Raw genomic sequence first — 20,238 nt, 5'->3', positions numbered from 1 at the left:
GTTTTTGAGTTATGTTAATCCCACAAATGAACATTACATTTTTATTTATATAGATGGTCACATGTTGGCCTGATGGTATCCAAATTTGGTGTCAATTCATCCAGTGGTTTTTGGGTTATGTTAATCTTACAAACTAACATTACATTTTTATTTATATAGATTCTGGAATGTGAAAGAAAATATTAAAGATGTGGAAGGATTTCCTCCAGATAAAAGACGGCAGTTTACTAAATTATGAAATGTCCTCTTGCATTTCCTTCATTATCCTTACTAGGCAATTGCATTGAGGGTTTTTATAATGCACACATTTATTTAATGGGTTTAAATTGGCAAATTTGTTAAAAGGCAAATGAATCAACGAAACCATTTAATCAGTGGACAGCCCTTAGAGGAAATCACATGTTGGGGGAGAGCCAGAAATTCTCCAGAAGCCAGACAGAGCTGGCAAGCTGTATGAGGACACGAGGTACCCCTCTGATCCAACTCCGTGTATCAGCATTTTCTTGTTTCGCCAGAGCTGAAAGAATGATGGAAGGTACATTCGTCCTTTCACTTCCATTCTTACAGGGAAATCAAAAATTACAACGGTGCTCTTTGCCCTCTAGACAGATTGCTTTTTGTGATGGATCTGTGCATATGTGCCTTTTAAAGAATAATTTACAATTAATCCTTTTATAACATGACACAAGCATAATGACTATCCCAAACGCAGCATTGCCCAAACATGAATCAAGGAACATGAAAGGCACTGCAGACTAACTCAACGTGAGAAGTCACCTATAGAAGAGCACACGATGAACCAACCTGGACACGGCATATTGTTTGAGAACACAGAAATGCTAGACCATTCTGACAACACAGAGAAGCCATTGGAATCCATAAGCATGTGGACCAGTGGTTCTCAACCTTCGAAGTACCACAACCCCTTAATAGAGTTCCTCATGTGGTGGTGACCCCCAACCATAACATTATTTTCATTGCTACTTCATAACTAGAATTTTGCTCCTGTTATGAATCATCATGTCATGCAGGATATATTTTCATTCACAATCAATACCTGATTTGCCCAAATTTGAATACTGGTGGGGTTGGGGGGATTAAATTTGTCATTTGGGAGTTGTAGTTGCTGGGATTTAGTTCGCCTACAACCAAAGAGCATTCTGAACTCGACCAACAATGGAATTGAACCAATCTTGGTGCACAGAACTTCCATGAGCAAGAAAAAATACCGGAATGGTTTGGTGGGCATTGGCCTTGAGTTTTGGAGTTGTAGTTCACCTACATCCAGAGAGCACTGTGGACTCAAGCAAGGATGGATCTGGACCAAACTTGGCACAAATACTCAATATGCCCAAATGTGAATACTGGTGGAGTTTGGGGAAAATAGACCTTGTCATTTGGGAGTTGTAGTTGCTGGGATTTATAGTTCACCTACAATCAAAGAGCATTCTGAACTTGACCAATGATGGAATTGAACCAATCTTGGCACACAGAACTTCCATGAGCCAGAGAAAATACTGGAATGGTTTGGTGGGCATTGGCCTTGAGTTTGGGAGTTGTAGTTCACCTAAATCCAGAGAGCACTGTGGACTCAAGCAAGGATGGATCTGGACCAAACTTGGCACAAATACTCAATATGCCCAAACGTGAACAATGGTGGAGTTTGGGGAAAATAGACCTTGTCATTTGGGAATTGTAGTTGCTGGGATTTGTAGTTCACCTGAACCTCACCAATGATAGAATTGGGACAAACTTTGCACAAAGAACCTCCTTGACCAACAGAATAAATAAAAATACTGAGTTTTCTAATGGTCTTTGGCGACCCCTCTGAGACCCCCTCGTGACTCCCCCAGGGGTCCCGACCCCCAGGTTGAGAAACACTGATGTGGACAATTTCAACAGTAAGGAGGAAACCATGGAAATGAACAAAATCTGGCTACCAGTATTAAAAAAACTCAGGACAGTCAATAAAAAGCAACACTCAAAAAACAAGGGAATTCCAGACAAGAATCAATCAGGGCCAGCTAATACCGCCCAACAAAGGATTCCCCCAGGCAGCAACCCCCCAGACCTCACAGTTGCAAGGCCATCAAATGCTAATCAAGGTAACCAACTTAAACATCCACACCTAGCTCCAACAGACAAGAGTTCTTTCTCCCACCCTGGACATTCCACAGATATATAAGCCTCACTTGCCTAGTTTCCAACAGACCTCTCAACCTCTGAGGATGCCTGCCATAAATGTGGGTGAAATGTCAGGAGAGTATGCTTCTGTAACATGGCCATACAGCCTGGAAAACTCACAGCAACCCAGTGATTCCAGCCATGAAAGCTTTCAACAATACTATCCTAACGATCTTACATAAGGACATTTCAAATATCTTGCCAGTGAAAAGATGGCCTTTTGCTATGCCTGATGGGAGATTTCAGGTATAGCCTAAAAAGGAATTAGGTGCTGATACAGCATACACGAAGCTTGCAATTTTAAATTACCTGAGACATGGAATTTCATTACAAGAAAACAAAAACATCAGACCTAATCCGACCCCACAAACAGGTTGAACTAAGCCAGACCTGCCTGGAGAACAAACAGCCAGTCCTTCATTTGTGGGAAGATAAAGCATCTTACACTCAGTATGTTGCAGAAAATTATACCTTTCATCCAACTCATACCAACACTTGAAAAAAAGCTTAAATTCTGCTCTGGGATGAACCACACTCAGTTAAATTCTGAAGTCTGTAAACATTATGCAATTTGAAGAAGATGGCATCTTGGATGAGTTGCTTAAGCCAGGGAATATATCAGCAGCCATCAACTGCAAAGGATTCCAAAGTCAAGTTAGATGAGAAACAACGAGGCAGTTTTCCATAGACTCCTGGATCAAAACTACCATTAGCCTTAGCCAGTACAGGCAATTCTGAGATGCTAGGTCACCACATTTGCAGCACTCTAGTTTAGGGACCGGGACATCCATAGGGATACCAAGGTTCTTGTTTATAAAGCTTTTGTCCTCCCAACCCTGCTATATGCCTGCGAGACGTGGACTGTCTACAGATGTCACATACAACTCCTAGAACAATACCATCAGCGCTGCCTCCGTAAAATCCTGCAAATCTCTTGGGAAAACAGGTGGAAAAATGTCAGCGTGCTGGAAGAAGCAAAGACCACCAGCATTGAAGCAATGGTCCTCCACCATCAACTCCGCTGGACTGGTCACATTGTCCAGATGCCCGACCACCGTCTCCCAAAGCAGTTGCTCTACCGAACTCAAGAACGGAAAAGGGAATGTTGGAGGACAGGAAAAGAGATTTGAAGGTGGGCTCAAAGCCAATCTTAAAAACTGTGGCATAGACACTGAGAATTGGGAAGACCTGGCCCTTGAGCGCTCCAGCTGGAGGTCAGCTGTGACCAGCAGTGCTGTAGAATTTGAAGAGGCACAAATGGAGGGCGAAAGAGAGAAATGTGCCAAGAGGAAGGCACATCAAGCCAACTCCGACCAGGACCGCCATCCACCTGGAAACCAATACCCTCACTGCGGGAGAAGATGCAGATCAAGAATAGGGCTCCACAGTCACTTACGAACCCACCGCCAGGACACTACACTTGGAGGACCATCATCCTCGAACTACGAGGGATCGCTTAAGAAAGTAAGTAAAACAGCTTCCTCTGCCAAAGGGGGCCGGTGCCATCCAAAACATCAACCAGGGCTGCCCCATTTTGTCAATCACATTAGTTTAGGGATTGGGACATCCGTAGGGATACCAAGGTGCTTGTCTATAAAGCTATTGTCCTCCCAACCCTGCTATACACCTGTGAGACATGGACTGTCTACAGGCGTCACATGCAACTCCTGGAACGATTCCATCAGCGCTGCCTCTGGAAAATCGTGGTAACTTCCACCTGGAAACCGATGCCCTCACTGATGGAGAACATGCAGATCAAGAAAAGGGCTGCACAGTCACTTACAGACTCACTGCCAGTACACCGATCTTGGAAGACAATCCTACTCAGGCCACGAAGGATTGCCTAAGTAGGTACAGGCAATTCTGAGATGCTAGGTCACCACATTTGAGGGCTCTAGTTTAGGGACGTCTACAACATGGTACATAGATGAGAATTACAGATACTCTTGCAATTACCTTATGCAGCTGCCCAACGCCATCTCCCAGGAATGCGATGGTATGCCCAGCTTCTACCATGGCTGCCACAGCTGTGAGGCTTGGCACAGTGGTCAGAAGAGCCTCAGCTACTAGCGGCTTCCGGCTGGCGATGGGACTAGGTGTATGTTCGTCCCCACAGGGGTACGCTGCTGGGGAATCCTGAAAATGGACCAAATGGAAAAATAAGTCAGAAATGATAATTTCCCCTTAAAAATGAGGTCCCTTTCATCCTCTCTCTTACCTTGGGTAATGAGTTGCAACGCGAGGTCACTCCATACTCAATGGCAGCCTCCTCCTCTTTAGTGGGGCCAATTCCAGCGGAGGTATAGCACAGTCGCCGGGTTCGCTCCATGGCTTCATCCACATCCTTCAGGCTGTACAAACACAGAGCTGTCTGCGTCGTCGGGGCCGCAGTGGAGCCCTGCCCAGCGGCTAAGACAACAAAAAGAGTTTTCCCTTGCCCAGCATAACCAGGTGCCAAATGCACTGCTTGACCCAGGTTGTAAATACGTCCTTTAGCATCCCGACACTCAAGGGGCAGCTCGACATAGGAATAGAGATTGGTGTCCTCCATGCAGCTCCGGGAGAGATAGGTGCGGTATTCCATCTGTGCCTTCGCTCCGCGGCGAGAGAATAGGAAGTAGACGTAACCATCAGAAGCAAAAGCACCCACGTAACTGTTGTTGTAGTCGGAGAAGTCTCCCACCACCAACTTGCCCATTCCTTCGTTTGAGAAGGCCTGGGCTCCTTCCAGCTGACGAATGGTGAATGGCGGGATCCCTCCAGAGAGCTTGGCGGTCAACCCTCGGCCCACAAAAAGCAGGTCACGGCCACCATGCCGCCCCACCAAGCCCACAGTTGAAACGCGTGGCTCATTGGCAGCCACAAACTGGTTGTCGCCAGGATCTTCAGGACGGTATAGTACTTTGGCAATGTCCCCAAGGGCGCGCTTCTCACACACGCCCTGGAACAGCTGTCCGCAGACCACTAATTCCCCGGCCCGCTCGTTGGTTAACAGCAGCTTGTTGGAATTGTCCGTGAGCCGAGCCTGCGGACATTCGCGAGCATCCCGGAAGGGGAGACACTCAGGGCTGTCCTGGGCTGGTCCCGTTCTTGCCCGTCCCACGAGCCTCAGTTCAGGGCTCAGCTGGTACAAGGCATTGATGGCACCCACATACAGGGCCCCCGTGTTCTGGGCTTGGGCCAGGTGATTAAAGGTATCATTAGGGGCCAAGAAAGATGGGTAAGAGGGAGGACGTGCAGCTGAGTACAACGGCAGCAGAAGCGTCACCACCACAACAAGGGCGAGCAGCAGGTGGCCGAGGGACATGGCCCAATCCTAGAAGAAAGGGGGGAAAAGAGAAAGAATGGTCAGATTTCAAGATTAACAACCCTAAGTACTATCTTGCATGGGCCTCCTGGTGGTACAGCAGGTTAAACTGCTGAGCTGCTGAACTTGCTGACCAAAAGGTTGGTGGTTCATAGAATCATAGAGTTGGAAGAGACCTCATGGGCCATCCAGTCCAACCCCCTGCCAAGAAGCAGGAATATTGCATTCAAAGCACCCCTGACAGACGGCCATCCAGCCTCTGTTTAAAAGCTTCCAAAGAAGGAGCCTCCACCACACTCTGGGGCAGAGAGTTCCACTGCTGAACGGCTCTCACAGTCAGGAAGTTCTTCCTAATGTTCAGATGGAATATCCTTTCTTGTAGTTTGAAGCCATTGTTCCGTGTCCTAGTCTCCAGGGAAGCAGAAAAGAAGCTTGCTCCTTCCTCCCTGTGACTTCCTGGGGAGCAGGGTGAGCTCCCGCTGTTAGCCCCAGCTTCTGCCAGCCTAGCAATTTGAATCGAGTAGATCAATAGGTACCACTTCTGCAGGAAGGTAACGGCGCTCCATGCAATCATGCTGGCCACATGACCTAGGAGCTATCTACGGACAACGCTGGCTCTCCAGCTTAGAAATGGAGATGAGTACCCCCCCCCCCCCCCCCAGAGTCGGACTCAACTAGACTTAATATCAAGGGGAAACCTTTACCTTTACTATCTTGCAGACCCAAAGGTTAGGTTTGAAAGGACCTCCTTTAACCAAATTCTATTAATAACTTAGGCACAGGTTATCTGAAAGATTGTACCTCCCAGTATAAGCCTACCCAGTTTTAAAATCCTAAGGGGAGAGTTTTCCTTCAGTTCTGTTATGGTCTCACAGCACAATGGAGGGCCTTCTTGGGGGCTGCTTCTAGGCTGCAAAACTGCCTCCAACAGGAAGCCAAGTTGCCCCCCATTCCCGTCACTCCCTCTCCTTTTTGTTCACCCGAGTTTTGACTAATAATCAGCCATTGCAGAAGGTCTCTTAATTATTATGTTGTTTGAGGTTAAGGTAAAGGGTTCTCCTGACATTAAGTTTAGTTGTGTCCAACTATGGGGGTGGTACTCATCTGCGTTTCTAAACCAAAGAGCCGGTGTTGTCCGTAGACACTTCCTAGGTCATGTGGCCAAAATGACTGCATAGAGCACTGTTATCTTTCCACCGGAGCGGTACCTATTGATCTACTCACATCTGTATGTTTTTGAACTGCTAGGTTGGCAGAAGCTGGGTCTAACAGCAGGAGCTCACCCTAGTCCCCGGATTTGAACTGTCAACCTTTCGGCCAGCAAGTTTAGCAGCTCAGCAGTTTAACCTGCTGCGCTACCATGTTGTTTTAGCTGTCTAAAAGTAATATTTTTTAAAGCTTAAAAAATTAGTATCCACTAGTAGCTGCAGTCCACTAACATCTGGAGCGCTGTACATATTAGTGTGTGCAATGGTAAGACACATTTGCCTTTGTTTTGTTCCTTTCTTTCTGCACATATTGCTGGTTGGGGCATATTCCTTGAATAGCAATCTTTCAGGCCCAGGGCAATGGCTTGTGCGAGCATCTAACAGGTACCCTACTTGAAGGAGTGCCAATTCTGTTTCATCTGACACAGCTGAATGCTCTACAACTCATTCCTCAAAATGGTGTAGGAGTATGATGTTTCTTGTATTGTCAAAGGCTTTCATAGCAGGGATCACTGGATTGTTGTAGGTTTTTTGGGCCCTGCTTTCCGTCCCGTCATTGTCACAGGCACGATTGGTGGGGACGAGAGACAGGGCCTTCTCGGTGATTGCTCCCTGGCTATGGAACTCCCTTCCTGGTGAGATCAGGTCGGCCCCCTCCCTCCTGTCCTTTAGAAGAATGGTAAAAACCTGGCTGTGGGCCAAACTTTCGGGACAGGGCAATAAAGCGGCAATAGGAAAGATGACCAGGCCAATGATTTGACGCGGATGACTAGGACGGTTTTAAATGGTGTATTTTAACATTTTGATAAATGTTTTTTAATATTTATGTATGTGTATGTGAATGTTTGCCGCGTATATGCTGTGCTCTGCCCTGAGTCCGCTTCAGGGTGAGAAGGGAGGAATATAAATGTTTTAAATAAATAAATAAATAAATATCCTAGCAGCATTCTCTCCTGACATTTCGCCTGCATCTATGGCAAGCATCCTCAGAGGTTGTGAGGATGCTTGCCATGGATGCAGGCAAAACGTCAGGAGAGAATGCTACTAGAACATGGCGATATAGCCCGAAAAACCTACAACAACCCTATAATGTTTCTGTTCCAATGAAATAAGCAAAGACACTATGGGCAGCTTTTTTTTGTGAGCAGATATGGCAAACCAAGAGGGATCTTATTTGTTCTTGCATATTGCTTGTACTCACAAGAAGTTTCAAAAAGTGATCTACCGTGAGCAATTGTGTACTGATGAATTTTTGCTCTTCTAGAAAGAGGAGGGGTCATTTTTACACCAGATTTTTTCCCTCCTATGGAAAATAATTTCCCCCTCGTCTGTTCGACATTCCAAGAGAAGTCCCTGATCAAGGTCTGGATTTTCTTTCAGGAAAGTTATAACATTGCAAAAGGAGCCTGTGTAAGCATCCCCTTTGGCCCAGTCCTAAGTCCAGACAAAAATCCACCCCAGACTAATTTGTGCAAATTAAAAGACATTCTGCCAATTTGATGACATTTCAAGGAGACAAAGGAAGATTTATTTCCACTCTGCTAAAGATATGCTGACAAGTGAAGCTGGAATTCCAGTCATCATTAGCCAGCCAACAGGCTTAGGGAGCCAGAGAGAAATAACCGAGATTTATCCAGAAAGAGAAGAGGTATGATCCCTTCTACATCATGTATGAGTAGCGCTGGAAGACTGCAACTCCCATCAGCCACAAAAATTACACTGTTTAGCCGCCGGGAAGTAGCAACCAATAGTGAAAGGACGAAGGCAGTGACATCTCCAGCTCATCCTCTGTTTGGGTATCAGCCAACATGTCAACGACTTAAATCAAGAAATAGTTTTCTAAGATCTACAGAGACATTTGCTGGAACACCTCAGCAAGAGAGAGTCCAAAAGTGGCAGGCTCAAACCCAGAACCTCAACCAATGGCTGATACCAAATGAGAGACTCCCCCCTGGGCACACAGAAAACTGGGCGACTTGGAAGGCGCTGAACAGACTGCGCTCTGGCACCACAAGATGCAGAGCCAACCTTAAGAAATGGGGCTACAAAGTGGAATCCACGGCATGCGAGTGTGGAGAAGAGCAAACTACAGACCATCTGCTGCAATGCAACCTAAGCCCTGCCACATGCACAACGGAGGACCTTCTTATAGTAACACCAGAAACACTCCAAGTGGCCAGATACTGGTCAAAGGACATCTAATCAACTACCAAGCTTGCAAACTTTGAGTTTTGTTTGTTTAAAAATGCAATACAACTGTTTGGTTTGCTCCTGACACGATAAATAAAATAAATAGCATCACCAATAATAAGGGATGGCATGTACTCTAGCCATGTAACATTGCTCACCTCTACTGTACACACTCTCAAAGGCTATAGCTTTACAGGCTATTTGACAAACCTTACAGGCTGCTTTTCCTATGGTTGCCATAAGTCAACCAAAAAAGCAGCATGGCTTGAGCGTTTGATTCCCAATTAGGCATGGGAATCCTCTGGGACTTTGGGTTATGTACACTCTCTATAAAGTCAGATAAGTCAGAAACAACTTGAAGACACACCAAACAACATGAACAACAACAAACCATACTAGTATAACACTGCCTATGATGCTTCCATTTGTTGTTTTCAATGCGTCCACAAATTATACTCCTTACGAACACTCATTAATTCTCAGATCTATGATGTTTCTGCTATGTGCCTTAAAGCACCAATCAACTTATGATGACACCATTATACTCAAATATAAGCCAAGTTTTTCATCCCTTTTCTGAGGCTGAAAAATCGCCCCTCGGCTTATACTCGAGTCAACTTTATTTATTATCTAACTCTGTTGTTATTAATATTATTATTATTATTATTATTATTATTATTATTATTTTACTGACACAAAAACAAGGTATGTCATAGCCAACGAAATCTATATACTGGATTTTGTATCACAAAATCACAAGTCGAACACCTCCCAAGTGTCTAGGACTCTGTGATGTATTTTCGAATGATGTGTTCAGATCCAAGTAAGGTGGCCTTTTGCAGTTGACAGATTGTGCTTTTGTCGATGTTTATTGTTTCCAAATGCCGGCTGAGATCTTTTGGCACAGCACCCAGTGCGCCAATGACCACTGGGACTACCTGTGCTGGTTTATGCCAGAGCCTTTGCAGTTTGATTTTGAGGTCCTGATAATGGCTGAGTTTTTCTTGTTGTTTTTCCTCAATGCGACAGTCACCTGGTATGGCGACATCAATAATCCAAACTTTTTTTCTTTTCCACAATTGGTATGTCTGGCATATTGGGTTCCAAAACTTTGTCCCACAGTAGTCCCACAGTAGTTTTGCATGTTCATTTTCCACTACCTTTGCAAGTTTATGATCCCACCAGTTCTTTACTACTGGCAAGTGGTACTTGTGACATAAATTCCAGTGAATCATTTGAGCCACAGAGTTGTGCCTCTGTTTGTAGTCTGACTGTGCAATTTTCTTGCAACAGCTGAGGATATGATCCATGTATTCTCGAAGGCTTTCATGGCCAGAATCACTGGGTTATTGTAGGTTTTTCGGGCTACATGGCCATTTTGTAGAGGCATTCCCTCCTGATGTTTTGCCTGCATCTATGGCAAGCATCCTCAGAGGTAGTGAGATATGATCCATGGTTTCATCAGCTTCCTTGCACAGTCTGCATTTTGGGTTATCAGCTGATTTTTCAATCCTGGACGACTCCTCCTCCTTCTTTTACTCTATTTATGATGATTATTACATTTATTATTTTTATTTGTTATTATTGATATTAAATTTGTTATTTTATTCTATTATTATTATATTTTATGTTACTCTATATATTTTGTTATTATTACATTTATTATTTTACTCCCTTTATTATTATTGGAAGGATAAGCACATTTGCATTGAATAAGGTTAGAGTAATGGTTTAATCAGAGTTGGAGAGTCTTATCTTAAATTATATTAAAAGACATTCAACCTACTGATGCCTCAATTAATGTAATTTTATTGGTATCTATTTTTATTTTGAAATTTACCAGTAGCTGCTGCATTTCCCACCCTCAGCTTATACCCGAGTCAATACGTTTCCCCAGTTTTTTGTGGTTAAATTAGATGCCTTGGTTTATTTTTGGGTCGGCTTATACTCGAGTATATACAGTAATGGGGTTTTCTTAGGCAAGAAACATTAAGAGATTGTTTGCCACTGCTCTCGTCTAAAACATAACCTCCAGCATATGGTATTCCCTGACGGTATCTTATCCAAATATTAACCAGGCCTGATTCAGCTTAGTTACAAGATCGGATTGGATTTGACACCTTCAGGATATTTAGACTATCCAAAAGAGATGGATGCTAAGCAGTATTGGAAAGCTCAGTTATGGAAAACCTTAGGGTGGCTTTGGGCAAGTCACACTCTCTCAGTCTCAGAGGAAGACAAAGTCAAACCCCTCTGAACAAAGTTCTTGTGGGTTTTTTCGGGCTATATGGCCATGTTCTAGAGGCATTTCTCCTGACGTCTCGCCTGCATCTATGGCAAGCATCCTCAGAGGTGAGGTCACCTCTGAGGATGCTTGCCATAGATGCAGGCGAAACGTCAGGAGAAATGCCTCTAGAACATGGCCATATAGCCCGAAAAAACCCACAAGAACTTAGTGATTCCAGCCATGAAAGCCTTCGACAATACATTGAACACCCTCTGAACAAATCTTTCCAAAATAGCCCCATCCTAGGTTCATCTTAGGGTCACTATAAGTCAAAAACTACTTGAGGACACAGAACAATACATAGCAGTGAGTCAAATTCCTCCACTTTCACTCAAAACAAGCCCAAGAATAGCACAACTGGAAGCCAAGAGAATCCAGATCCAGAATGGCAGAAAAAAGACCTACTCACAAGTCAAAAAATAGGGAGATTAATGAAGGGGATCAAGAAAATTAAAATAGAGAAATTCAGAGAACTGGAAAGGGATATATTGAAATGGTATAGGACCCCAGCTCAACTTTCATATATGGTAACAAGTATAAGTTCAATGTATTGGCACTGTGGATTGAATAAAGGATGGTATACCCATATGTGGTGGGAATGTTCAAAGCTAACAGCCATTTGGGAAAAATATTGAAGACAATGGTAAAAAAAACTATTCAAGATATCAAGTAAATATAGATTTGATACTAATGGGAGTAGTACACAACAACAAGATTAAGTTAAAGATATATAGTTTAACTAGCTGTACCCGCCACACATTGCTGTGGCCAACCTTCCCTCCCTCTTTCCCTCCTTCCTTCGCTCCCTCTTACCTTGCTTTCCTTTACTTCTTTCCTTCCCTCCTTCCTTCCTTCTATACGTCTTTCCTTCCTTCTTTCACTTTTGCTTCCATCCTTCTTTCTCTATTTTCTTCTTTCCTTCTCTCCCTTTCTCTCCTTTCTTCTTTCTCTACCTCTTTCCTTACTTCTTTCGCTTTTTGCTTCCATCCTTCTTTCTCTCTTTCCTTCCCTCCCTTTCTCTCCTTTCTTCCTTTTCTACCTTCTTCCTTCTTTCACTTTTTGCTTCCATCCTTCTTTCTCTCTTTCCTTCTTTCCTTCTCCCTTTCTCTCCTTTCTTCCTTCTCTACCTTTCTTCTTCCTTCTTTCGCTTTTTGCTTCCATCCTTCCCTCTCTCTTTCCTTCCCTCCCTCTTTCTCTTTTTCTTTTCCTCCTTCCTTCGCTCGCTTTCCTTCCTTCCCTTAATTTATTTCCTTCTCTCCTTCCTTCCTTCTCTACCTTTCCTTCTTTCCCCTTTTCTTTTCCTTCCTCTTTCTGTCCTTCCTTCTCTACCTTCCCTTCCTTCCCCTTTTCTTTTCCTTCCTCTTTATCTCCTTTCTTACTTCTCTACCTTTCCTTCCTTCCTTCACTCTTTGCTTCCATGCTTCTTTCTCTCTTTCCTTCTCTCTTTCCCTCCCTCTCTCTCTATTTCTTTCTTTCTTTCTCCCCTTCCTTCCCTCCCTCTTCCCTTTTTTCTGTATTATCATTTAGCTTTTGGGGGGGTTTTAAGTCCTTTCCGCTGTTTTTTTGGGGGAGGGGAGGGGGTTATGAGTGATGGTCACCCGGTTGGTCTGTTGGGGTATAGTGTCCAAATTTGGTGTCAATTCATCCAGTGGTTTTTGAGTTATGTTAATCCCACAAACGAACATTACGTCTTTATTTATATAGATATGTGGTCTGGGTGTTGGGTGGTGTGGTTGGGAGGGTTTTAATAATTAAAAATTAATAATAAATATTATTGGGGAAAAAGGGAATAAATCCCTGCGTTAGCATAGTGCTACCAAAAGTGGTCCGCTCTACCCTCCATCATAGGCAAGGATGGCCCTGGAAGGAGAGGGGAGGAAGATGGTAGCATCCCCTCGCTAGAGTTGGAAGGAGGGGGCTGCACTCTCTCAAGCAGCTTTCACCTTGGACATGAAGACTAGCCTCCCCCTTTCCAACACCCGGCTGGGATTTAGCAGTCCAGAGAAGGCCGATTAAGCCCACGTCCCATTGGGATTAATCCCCCTCCTTTAGCGAGGTCACAGCTCAGACGCCCGCCAGACACAGCAGGAGAGAGTGGCCGGTGGGGGCATGAATGGCACACAGATGATCCCAGTTTCACTGCCCAGTCCTTACTCTGCCCTCAGCCTAGGAATATAGCTAATGGGGTGGGGTGAGTGGGGGGAGAGATCGAGGACATAGTCCCCATGCATGAATTCGCCCCCTCTTCTGTCAGTCCACAAATGTTTTGCACTGCAGAGAGTGAAGCACTGAAAATCATTCACACCCACAAGTCTGCTGTATGCTGTATTCACATCCTTTTAGTTGTTTTATCCTCTTCCCCATGTCTAGCCTTATTTCTATTCTTACTGTGTGTATGTAAGGTAAAGGTAAAGGTTTCCCCTGACATTAAATCTCGTCGTGTTCGACTCTGGGGGGTGGTGCTCCTCTCCATTTCTAAGCCAAAGAGCCAGCATTGTCCGTAGACACCTCCAAGGTCATCTGGTCAGCAAGACTACATGGAGCACTATTACATTTCTACCTATTGATCTACTCACACTTGCATGTTTTTGAACTGCTAGGTTGACAGAAGCTGGGGCTAACAGCAGAAGCTCACCCCGCTCCCTAGATTTGAACTGCCAACCTTTCGGTTAGCAGCTCAGCAGTTTAGCCTGCTGCATCACAAGGGGGCCTTTGTGTGTATGTACGTGCCTTGAAATTGCTTGTGGACTTATCATGACCCCATGATTGCCCCCAGTGCCAACAGGTCAGTGGTTCGAATCTGGGGAGAGCAGGTTGAGCTTCCTCTGTCAGCTGCAGCCCCCCTTACAGGGACATGAGAGAAGCCTCCCACAAGGATGGTAAAACATCAAAACATCTGGGCATCCCTTGGGCAACGTCCTTGCAGACGGTTAGCAGCTCAGCAGTTTAACCCGCTGCATCACGATGAGGCCTTTGTGTGTATGTATGTGCCTTAAAATTGCTTGTGGACTTATCATGACCCCATGATTGCCCCCAGTGCCAACAGGTCAGCGGTTCAAATTCAGGGAGAACAGGTTGAGCTTCCTCTGTCAGCTGCAGCCCCCCATGCAGGGACAGGAGAGAAGCCTCTCACAAGGATGGTAAAACATCAAAATGTCTGGGCGTCCCCTGGGCAATGTCCTTGCAGACGGTTAGCAGCTCAGCAGTTTAACCTGCTGCCTTTTTGTGTATATACGTGCCTTCAAATTGGTTGTGGACTTATCATAACCCCATGATTGCCCCCAGTGCCAGCAGGACTGTTGCCCGATAGGTCAGCAGTTCGAATCCAGGGAAAGCAGGTTGAGCTTCCTCTGTCAGCTGCAGCCACCCATGCAGGGACATAAGAGAAGCCTGCCATAAGGATGGTAAAACATCAAAACATCTGGGTGTCCCCTGGGCAATGTCCTTGCAGACAGTTAGCAGCTCAGCAGTTAAACCCGCTGCATTTATGTGTATGCATTTGCCTTCAAATTGCTTGTGGACTTATCATGACCCCATGATTGCCCCCAGTGTCAGCAGGACTGCTGCCCAACAGGTCAGCGGTTCAAATCCAGGGAAAGTAGATTGAGCTTCCTCTGTCAGCTGCAGCCCCCCATGCAGGGACATGGGGGAAGCCTCCCACAAGGATGGTAAAACATCAAAACATCCGGGCGTCCCCTTGGCAACATCCTTGCAGATGGCCAATTCTCTCACACCAGAAGAGACTTGCAGTTTCTTAAGTCGCTCCTGATAAACATGAAAAAATGACCCCATAGCTTCCTTAGGCAAGGAATACTCCTTGCCTAAGGAAGCTATGCTAGAGTCTATGCTGGTTTTGCTGGAGTCTTGCTCTGAAATATAGACCGCAGCAACGGATCATTGTTGGCAGTCTCTCATCCAAGAACTAACCAGAGCTAACCCTGCTTAGCTTCCAAGGAGCTTTTAGGAGATTTGCATTTGTGCATTTTTAATGACCTACTAAGGTAAGAACTGCAGAAACACCCAAAATCTTCCCTCAAGGGAAGGCAGGAGGCTCTGGGTGTGTGATCCTTGGAATTTAATATTGATCATATCTTCCATGTAGTTGTAGTATTTTGAAATCAATTACACACCAACCGGAAAAAGGGATATCCCTTTTTAACAGGTTTAACAACATCAGTTGAGGGACATAGACCATATTGTCAAGAAGGGCAAAGTTTGTTGTTGTTAATTCGTTCAGTCATTTCTGGCTCTTCATGGACCAGCCCACACCAGAGCTCCCTGTCGGCCATCACCACCCCCAGCTCCTTCAAGGTCAATCCAGTCACTTCAAGGATACCATCCATCCATCTTGCCCTTGGTTAGCCCCTCTTCCTTTTTCCTTCCATTTTCCCCAACATAATTGTCTTCTCTAAGCTTCCCTTTCTTCTCATGATGTGGCCAAAGTACTTCATCTTGGCCTCTACTATCCTTCCCTCCAATGAGCAATCAGGCTTTATTTCTTGAAGTATGGACTGGTTGGATTTTCTGGCGGTCCAAGGCATTCTCAGAACTTTCCTCCAGCACCACAGTTCAAAAGCATCTATCTCAATGTTTCTCAACCTGGGGGTCAGGACCCCTGTGGGGGTCGTGAGGGGGTGTCAGAGGGGTTGCCAAAGACCATCAGAAAACATAGTATTTTCTATTGGTCATGGGGGTTCTGTGTGGGAAGTTTGGTCCAATTCTATCATAGGTGGGGTACAGAATGCTATTTCATTGTGGGTGAACTATAAATCCCAACAACTACAACTCCCAAATGTCAAGGTCTATTTTCCCTAAACTCCAGCAGTGTTCACATTTGGGCACATTTGGACTCAAACAATGGTCCAGATCCACCATTGTTTGAGTCCACAGTGTTCTCTGGATGTAGGTGAACTACAACTCCAAAAACTCAATGTCCACCAAACCCTCCCAGTATTTTCTCTTGGTCATGGGAATTCTGGGTGTGAAGTTTGATTCAATTCCATCATTGGTGGAGTTCAGAAGGCTCTTTGATTTTAGGTGAACTATAAATCCCAGCACCTCCAACATTCCCAAATGACAAAATCAATCACCCCCAACCCCACCAGTATTCAAATTTGGGCATATCGGGTATTTGGGATTTGAAAATACATCCTGCATATCAGATATTTACATTACGATTCATAACAGTAGCAAAATGACAGTTATGATGTAGCGACAAAAATAATGTTATGGTTGGGGGTCACCACAACATGAGGAACTCTATTAAGGGGTCACAGCATTAGGAAGGTTGAGAAACACTGATCTATCTTCCTTCGCTCAGTCTTCCTTATGGTCCAGCTCTCACATCCGTACATGTCTATGGGGAATACCATTGCTTTAACTATGCGGATCTTCGTTGCCAGTGTGATGTTTCTACTCTTCACTATTTTGCCAAGATTGGACATTGCTCTCCTCCCAAAAGTAGTAAGCAAAGTTTACGTTGGCACATTTGTGCCCTTCCAACAAAGAGGCGCAAATTTTCAAGGTTTGCTCCCTTCTCCGCGTGGGTCAGACAGACAGATGCCAACAGGAAGAGAGCACTTAGAGCAGTGTTTCTCAACCTGGGGGTAGGGACCCCTGAGGGGGTCACGAAGGGGTGTCAGAGGGGTCGCCAAAGACCATCAGAAAACAAAGTATTTTCTGATGGTCATGGGGATTCCATGTGGGAAGTTTGAGCCAATTCTATCGTTGGTGGAGTTCAGAACGTTCTTTGATTGTAATGAACTATAAATCCCAGCAACTACAACTCCCAAAAGTCAAGGTCTATTTCCCCCAGGCTCCACCTGTGTTCACATTTGCACATATTGAGTATTTGTGCCAAGTTTGGTCCAGATCCACCATTCTGTGAGTCCACAGTGCTCTCTGGATATAGGTGAACTACAACTCCCACACCCACCAAACCCTTCCAGTGTTTTCCCTTGGTCATGGGAGTTCTGTGTGGCAAATAAGGTTCAAATCCATCACTGGTGGAGTTCAGAATGCTTTTTGATTATAGGTGAACTATAAATCCCAGCAACTACAACTCCCAAATGACAAAATCAACCCTCCCCCAACCCCACTAGCATTTACATGTGGTTGCATTGGGTATTTGTGCCCAGTTTGGTCCAGTGAATGAAAATACATCTTCCATATCTGATATTTACTTTATTTATTTATTTATTTATTTATTTATTTGCTGCATTTGTTGACCGCCGTTCTCAGCCCTAGGGCAACTCACGGCGGTGTACAACATATAAAAGACAATCTACAATAAAGCAATAACAAAATAACAACATATCAATAATACCACAATAATATAATTACACTAAAATAATCCGCTCTGTCTCAACGTGGAATCATAACCAATCTCGTAGTCCATATTCCGTTCCAGTCGTCATTACCCAGTATTGTAGCACTCAATTAAATGCCTTCTCAAATAGCCATGTCTTTAGGCTCTTACGGAAAGACATAAGGGAGGGCGCCTGTCTGATGTCAACAGGGAGGGTGTTCCACAGCCGGGGGGCCACCACCAAGAAGGCCCTCTCTCTCGTCCCCACCAGACGTGCCTGTGAAGCAGGCGGGATCGAGAGAAGGGCCTCCCCAGACGATCTCAAGGCCCTCGTGGGCTCATAGGCCGAGATGCGGTCCGAAAGGTATTTTGGGCCGGAACCGTTTAGGGCTTTGTAGGCCAACACCAGCACCTTAAATTGGGCCCGGTAGCAGATCGGCAGCCAGTGGAGCTGGAACAACAAGGGCGTTGAGTGCTCCCTGCGTCCCGCTCCTGTTAGTAACATGGCTGCCGCGCGCTGGACTAGCTGAAGCTTCCGGGCCGTCTTCAAGGGCAGCCCCACGTAGAGAGCGTTGCAGTAGTCAAGGCGGGATGTGACCAGAGCGTGTACCACCGTGGCCAAGTCAGACTTCCCGAGGTATGGGCGCAGCTGGCGCACGAGCCTAAGCTGTGCAAATGCTCCCCTGGTCACCGCTGAATTATGATTTATAACAGTAGTAAAATGACTGTTATGAAGGAGCAACAAAAACAATGTTATGGTTGGGGGTCACCACAACATGAGGAACTGTATTAAGGGGTCACGGCATTAGGAAGGTTGAGAACCACTGACTTAGAGAGAGAAAGAGAGAAAGGACAACCTCCCCCCATCTTTGCTCCAATTCCCCTGGCCCAGCTGTTGCCGAAACCACAGATGTGAAGGTGTTTTATCCCTCACCCCCACCGCTCTAGTAGAAAGGCACTCTCCAATTCATATACCCACCCCCAATACTACCAAACCCATTCCTATCTCATCACCCAGCAAATGCAACCATCTGCCTCCTAGGAGGGAAGACGAACCCAGACACGCAAACATCCTGGCTGGAAATCAAAGCTCTCCTCGGCTTCCCCGCCACTCAGTATCAGGTGGGGGCGGGTGGGCAGGCAGGAAGCCAGGGACCACAGGGGCTTCCAGGAGACCCTGCCCCCATTTCTTGCCTTCTGGCCACAGCTGGAAGGGAGCAGAGGCAGCAGCGTAGTAACATCACCACCATACATATACGCACTCTCCTTCATGCAAACACACACCTCCCTGGGGAAGGTGCGCGAGACGCATTCACAGACAATGGCAAAGGGGTGGGGCTGCGAAGGAGACAAAAGGCGCCCCTCTCCCGCGTACATTTCCAGGGGAATGGAAACATATGCGTGTGCGGGACGCCAGTTCCAATATACTCACTTCGCATGGAAGCAACCTAAAGCAGAGTTAGTTGTCTGAAGAAGGAAAAAAGAATTCCAACATCTTTGTTAGTGTTTCGGCTAAATAAAAGCCTCACAACATGGGCGAGCTTTTGAATCATCCAGATCTCTTCTATTTGAAGAGATCTGGAGATCTCTTTGAATCATCCAGATCTCTTCTATTACATTACGAAATATAGTAACAAGGGGATCACAAAGTCCGAGAAGAAATATTGTCTGCCAACTGGAAGTCATATTGTCTGCCAACTGGAAATTATATGTGCTGAATGAGAGTGAGACACACATATGGACACTCAGGAATTATAACGTCACAGAATGTTACCAAAGCATGTGCTTCGATATAATAATCTATATAAATAAAAATGTAATGTTCGTTTGTGGGATTAACAGAACTCAAAAACCACTGGGGGAATGGACACCAAATTTGGACACAAGACACCTAACAACCCAATGTATGTCCTTCACTCATAAAAACACTGAAAAACGCAGAAGGGACTTTAAAAGCCCCCAAAAGCTAAATGATAATACAGAAAAAGGAAGAAAGAGGGAGGGGAGAAAAGAAAGAAAGCAAGAAAGAAAGAAAAAAAAGAAAGAAACGAGGGAGGGAAAGAAAGAAAGAAAGAAAGAAAGAAGGAAAGGGAGAAGGAAGCATGGAAGCAAAGACAGAAGGAAGGAGAGAGGTAGAGGAGGAAGAAAGGAGAGAAAGAGGGAGGGAAAAAAGAGGAAGGAAAGTTAGAGAAGGAAGGAAGGAGAGAAAGAAAGAAAAAACAGAAAGAGGGAGCGAAGGAAGGGGGAAGATGTAGAGAAAGAGGAAGGGAAAGAAGGAAGGAAAGAGAAAAAGGAAGGAGAGACAGCAGAAGAGAAAGAAAAAGGGGGAAGGAAGGAAAGAGATAGAGAAGGAAAGATGGGAAGGAAGGAAGGAAAGAGGGAGTGAAGGAAGGAGGGAAAGAAGGAGAGAAAGAGGGAAGGTTGGCCACAGCAACGCGTGGCAGGTACAGCTAGTAATCTATATAAATAAAAATGTAATGTTCGTTTGTGGGGTTAACATAACTCAAAAACCACTGGATGAATTGACACCAAATTTGGACACAAGACACCCATCAGGCCAATGAGTGACCATCACTCATAAAAACATTGAAAAACACAGCAGAAGGGACTCAAAATGACAAAAAACCCAAAAAATACATTAATAATAATAATAATAATAATAATAATAATAAACTTTATACCACGCCACCTTCTCTCCAAAGGGGACTCGCCAAGCCCAATGATACATTACAACAACATAAACAGCAAAATAACA

The 20,238-nt window shown here is 45.0% G+C and overlaps 1 protein-coding gene across 3 annotated transcripts in view; it reads right to left on the bottom strand.

Annotated features, from left to right (window-relative positions):
- The window catches only part of PLXNB3 (plexin B3), a 147,550-nt gene that overhangs the window by 103,281 nt on the left and 24,031 nt on the right, over positions 1-20,238 (bottom strand). For all 3 annotated transcript variants that reach the window (XM_060763154.2, XM_060763153.2, XM_060763152.2), the window contains exons 3-4: positions 4,403-5,500; positions 4,141-4,320 (exon numbers count right to left, since the gene is read on the bottom strand). In XM_060763154.2, the coding sequence (XP_060619137.2) occupies positions 4,141-4,320; positions 4,403-5,500 (1,278 nt within the window). The remainder of the gene's footprint in view (positions 1-4,140; positions 4,321-4,402; positions 5,501-20,238) is intronic.

Source organism: Anolis sagrei, chromosome 2 (genome assembly GCF_037176765.1).
Source record: "Anolis sagrei isolate rAnoSag1 chromosome 2, rAnoSag1.mat, whole genome shotgun sequence".
NCBI lineage: Eukaryota > Metazoa > Chordata > Lepidosauria > Squamata > Dactyloidae > Anolis > Anolis sagrei.
Note: the sequence above shows the minus strand (reverse complement) of the source record. Positions and strands in the feature narration are given on the sequence as shown.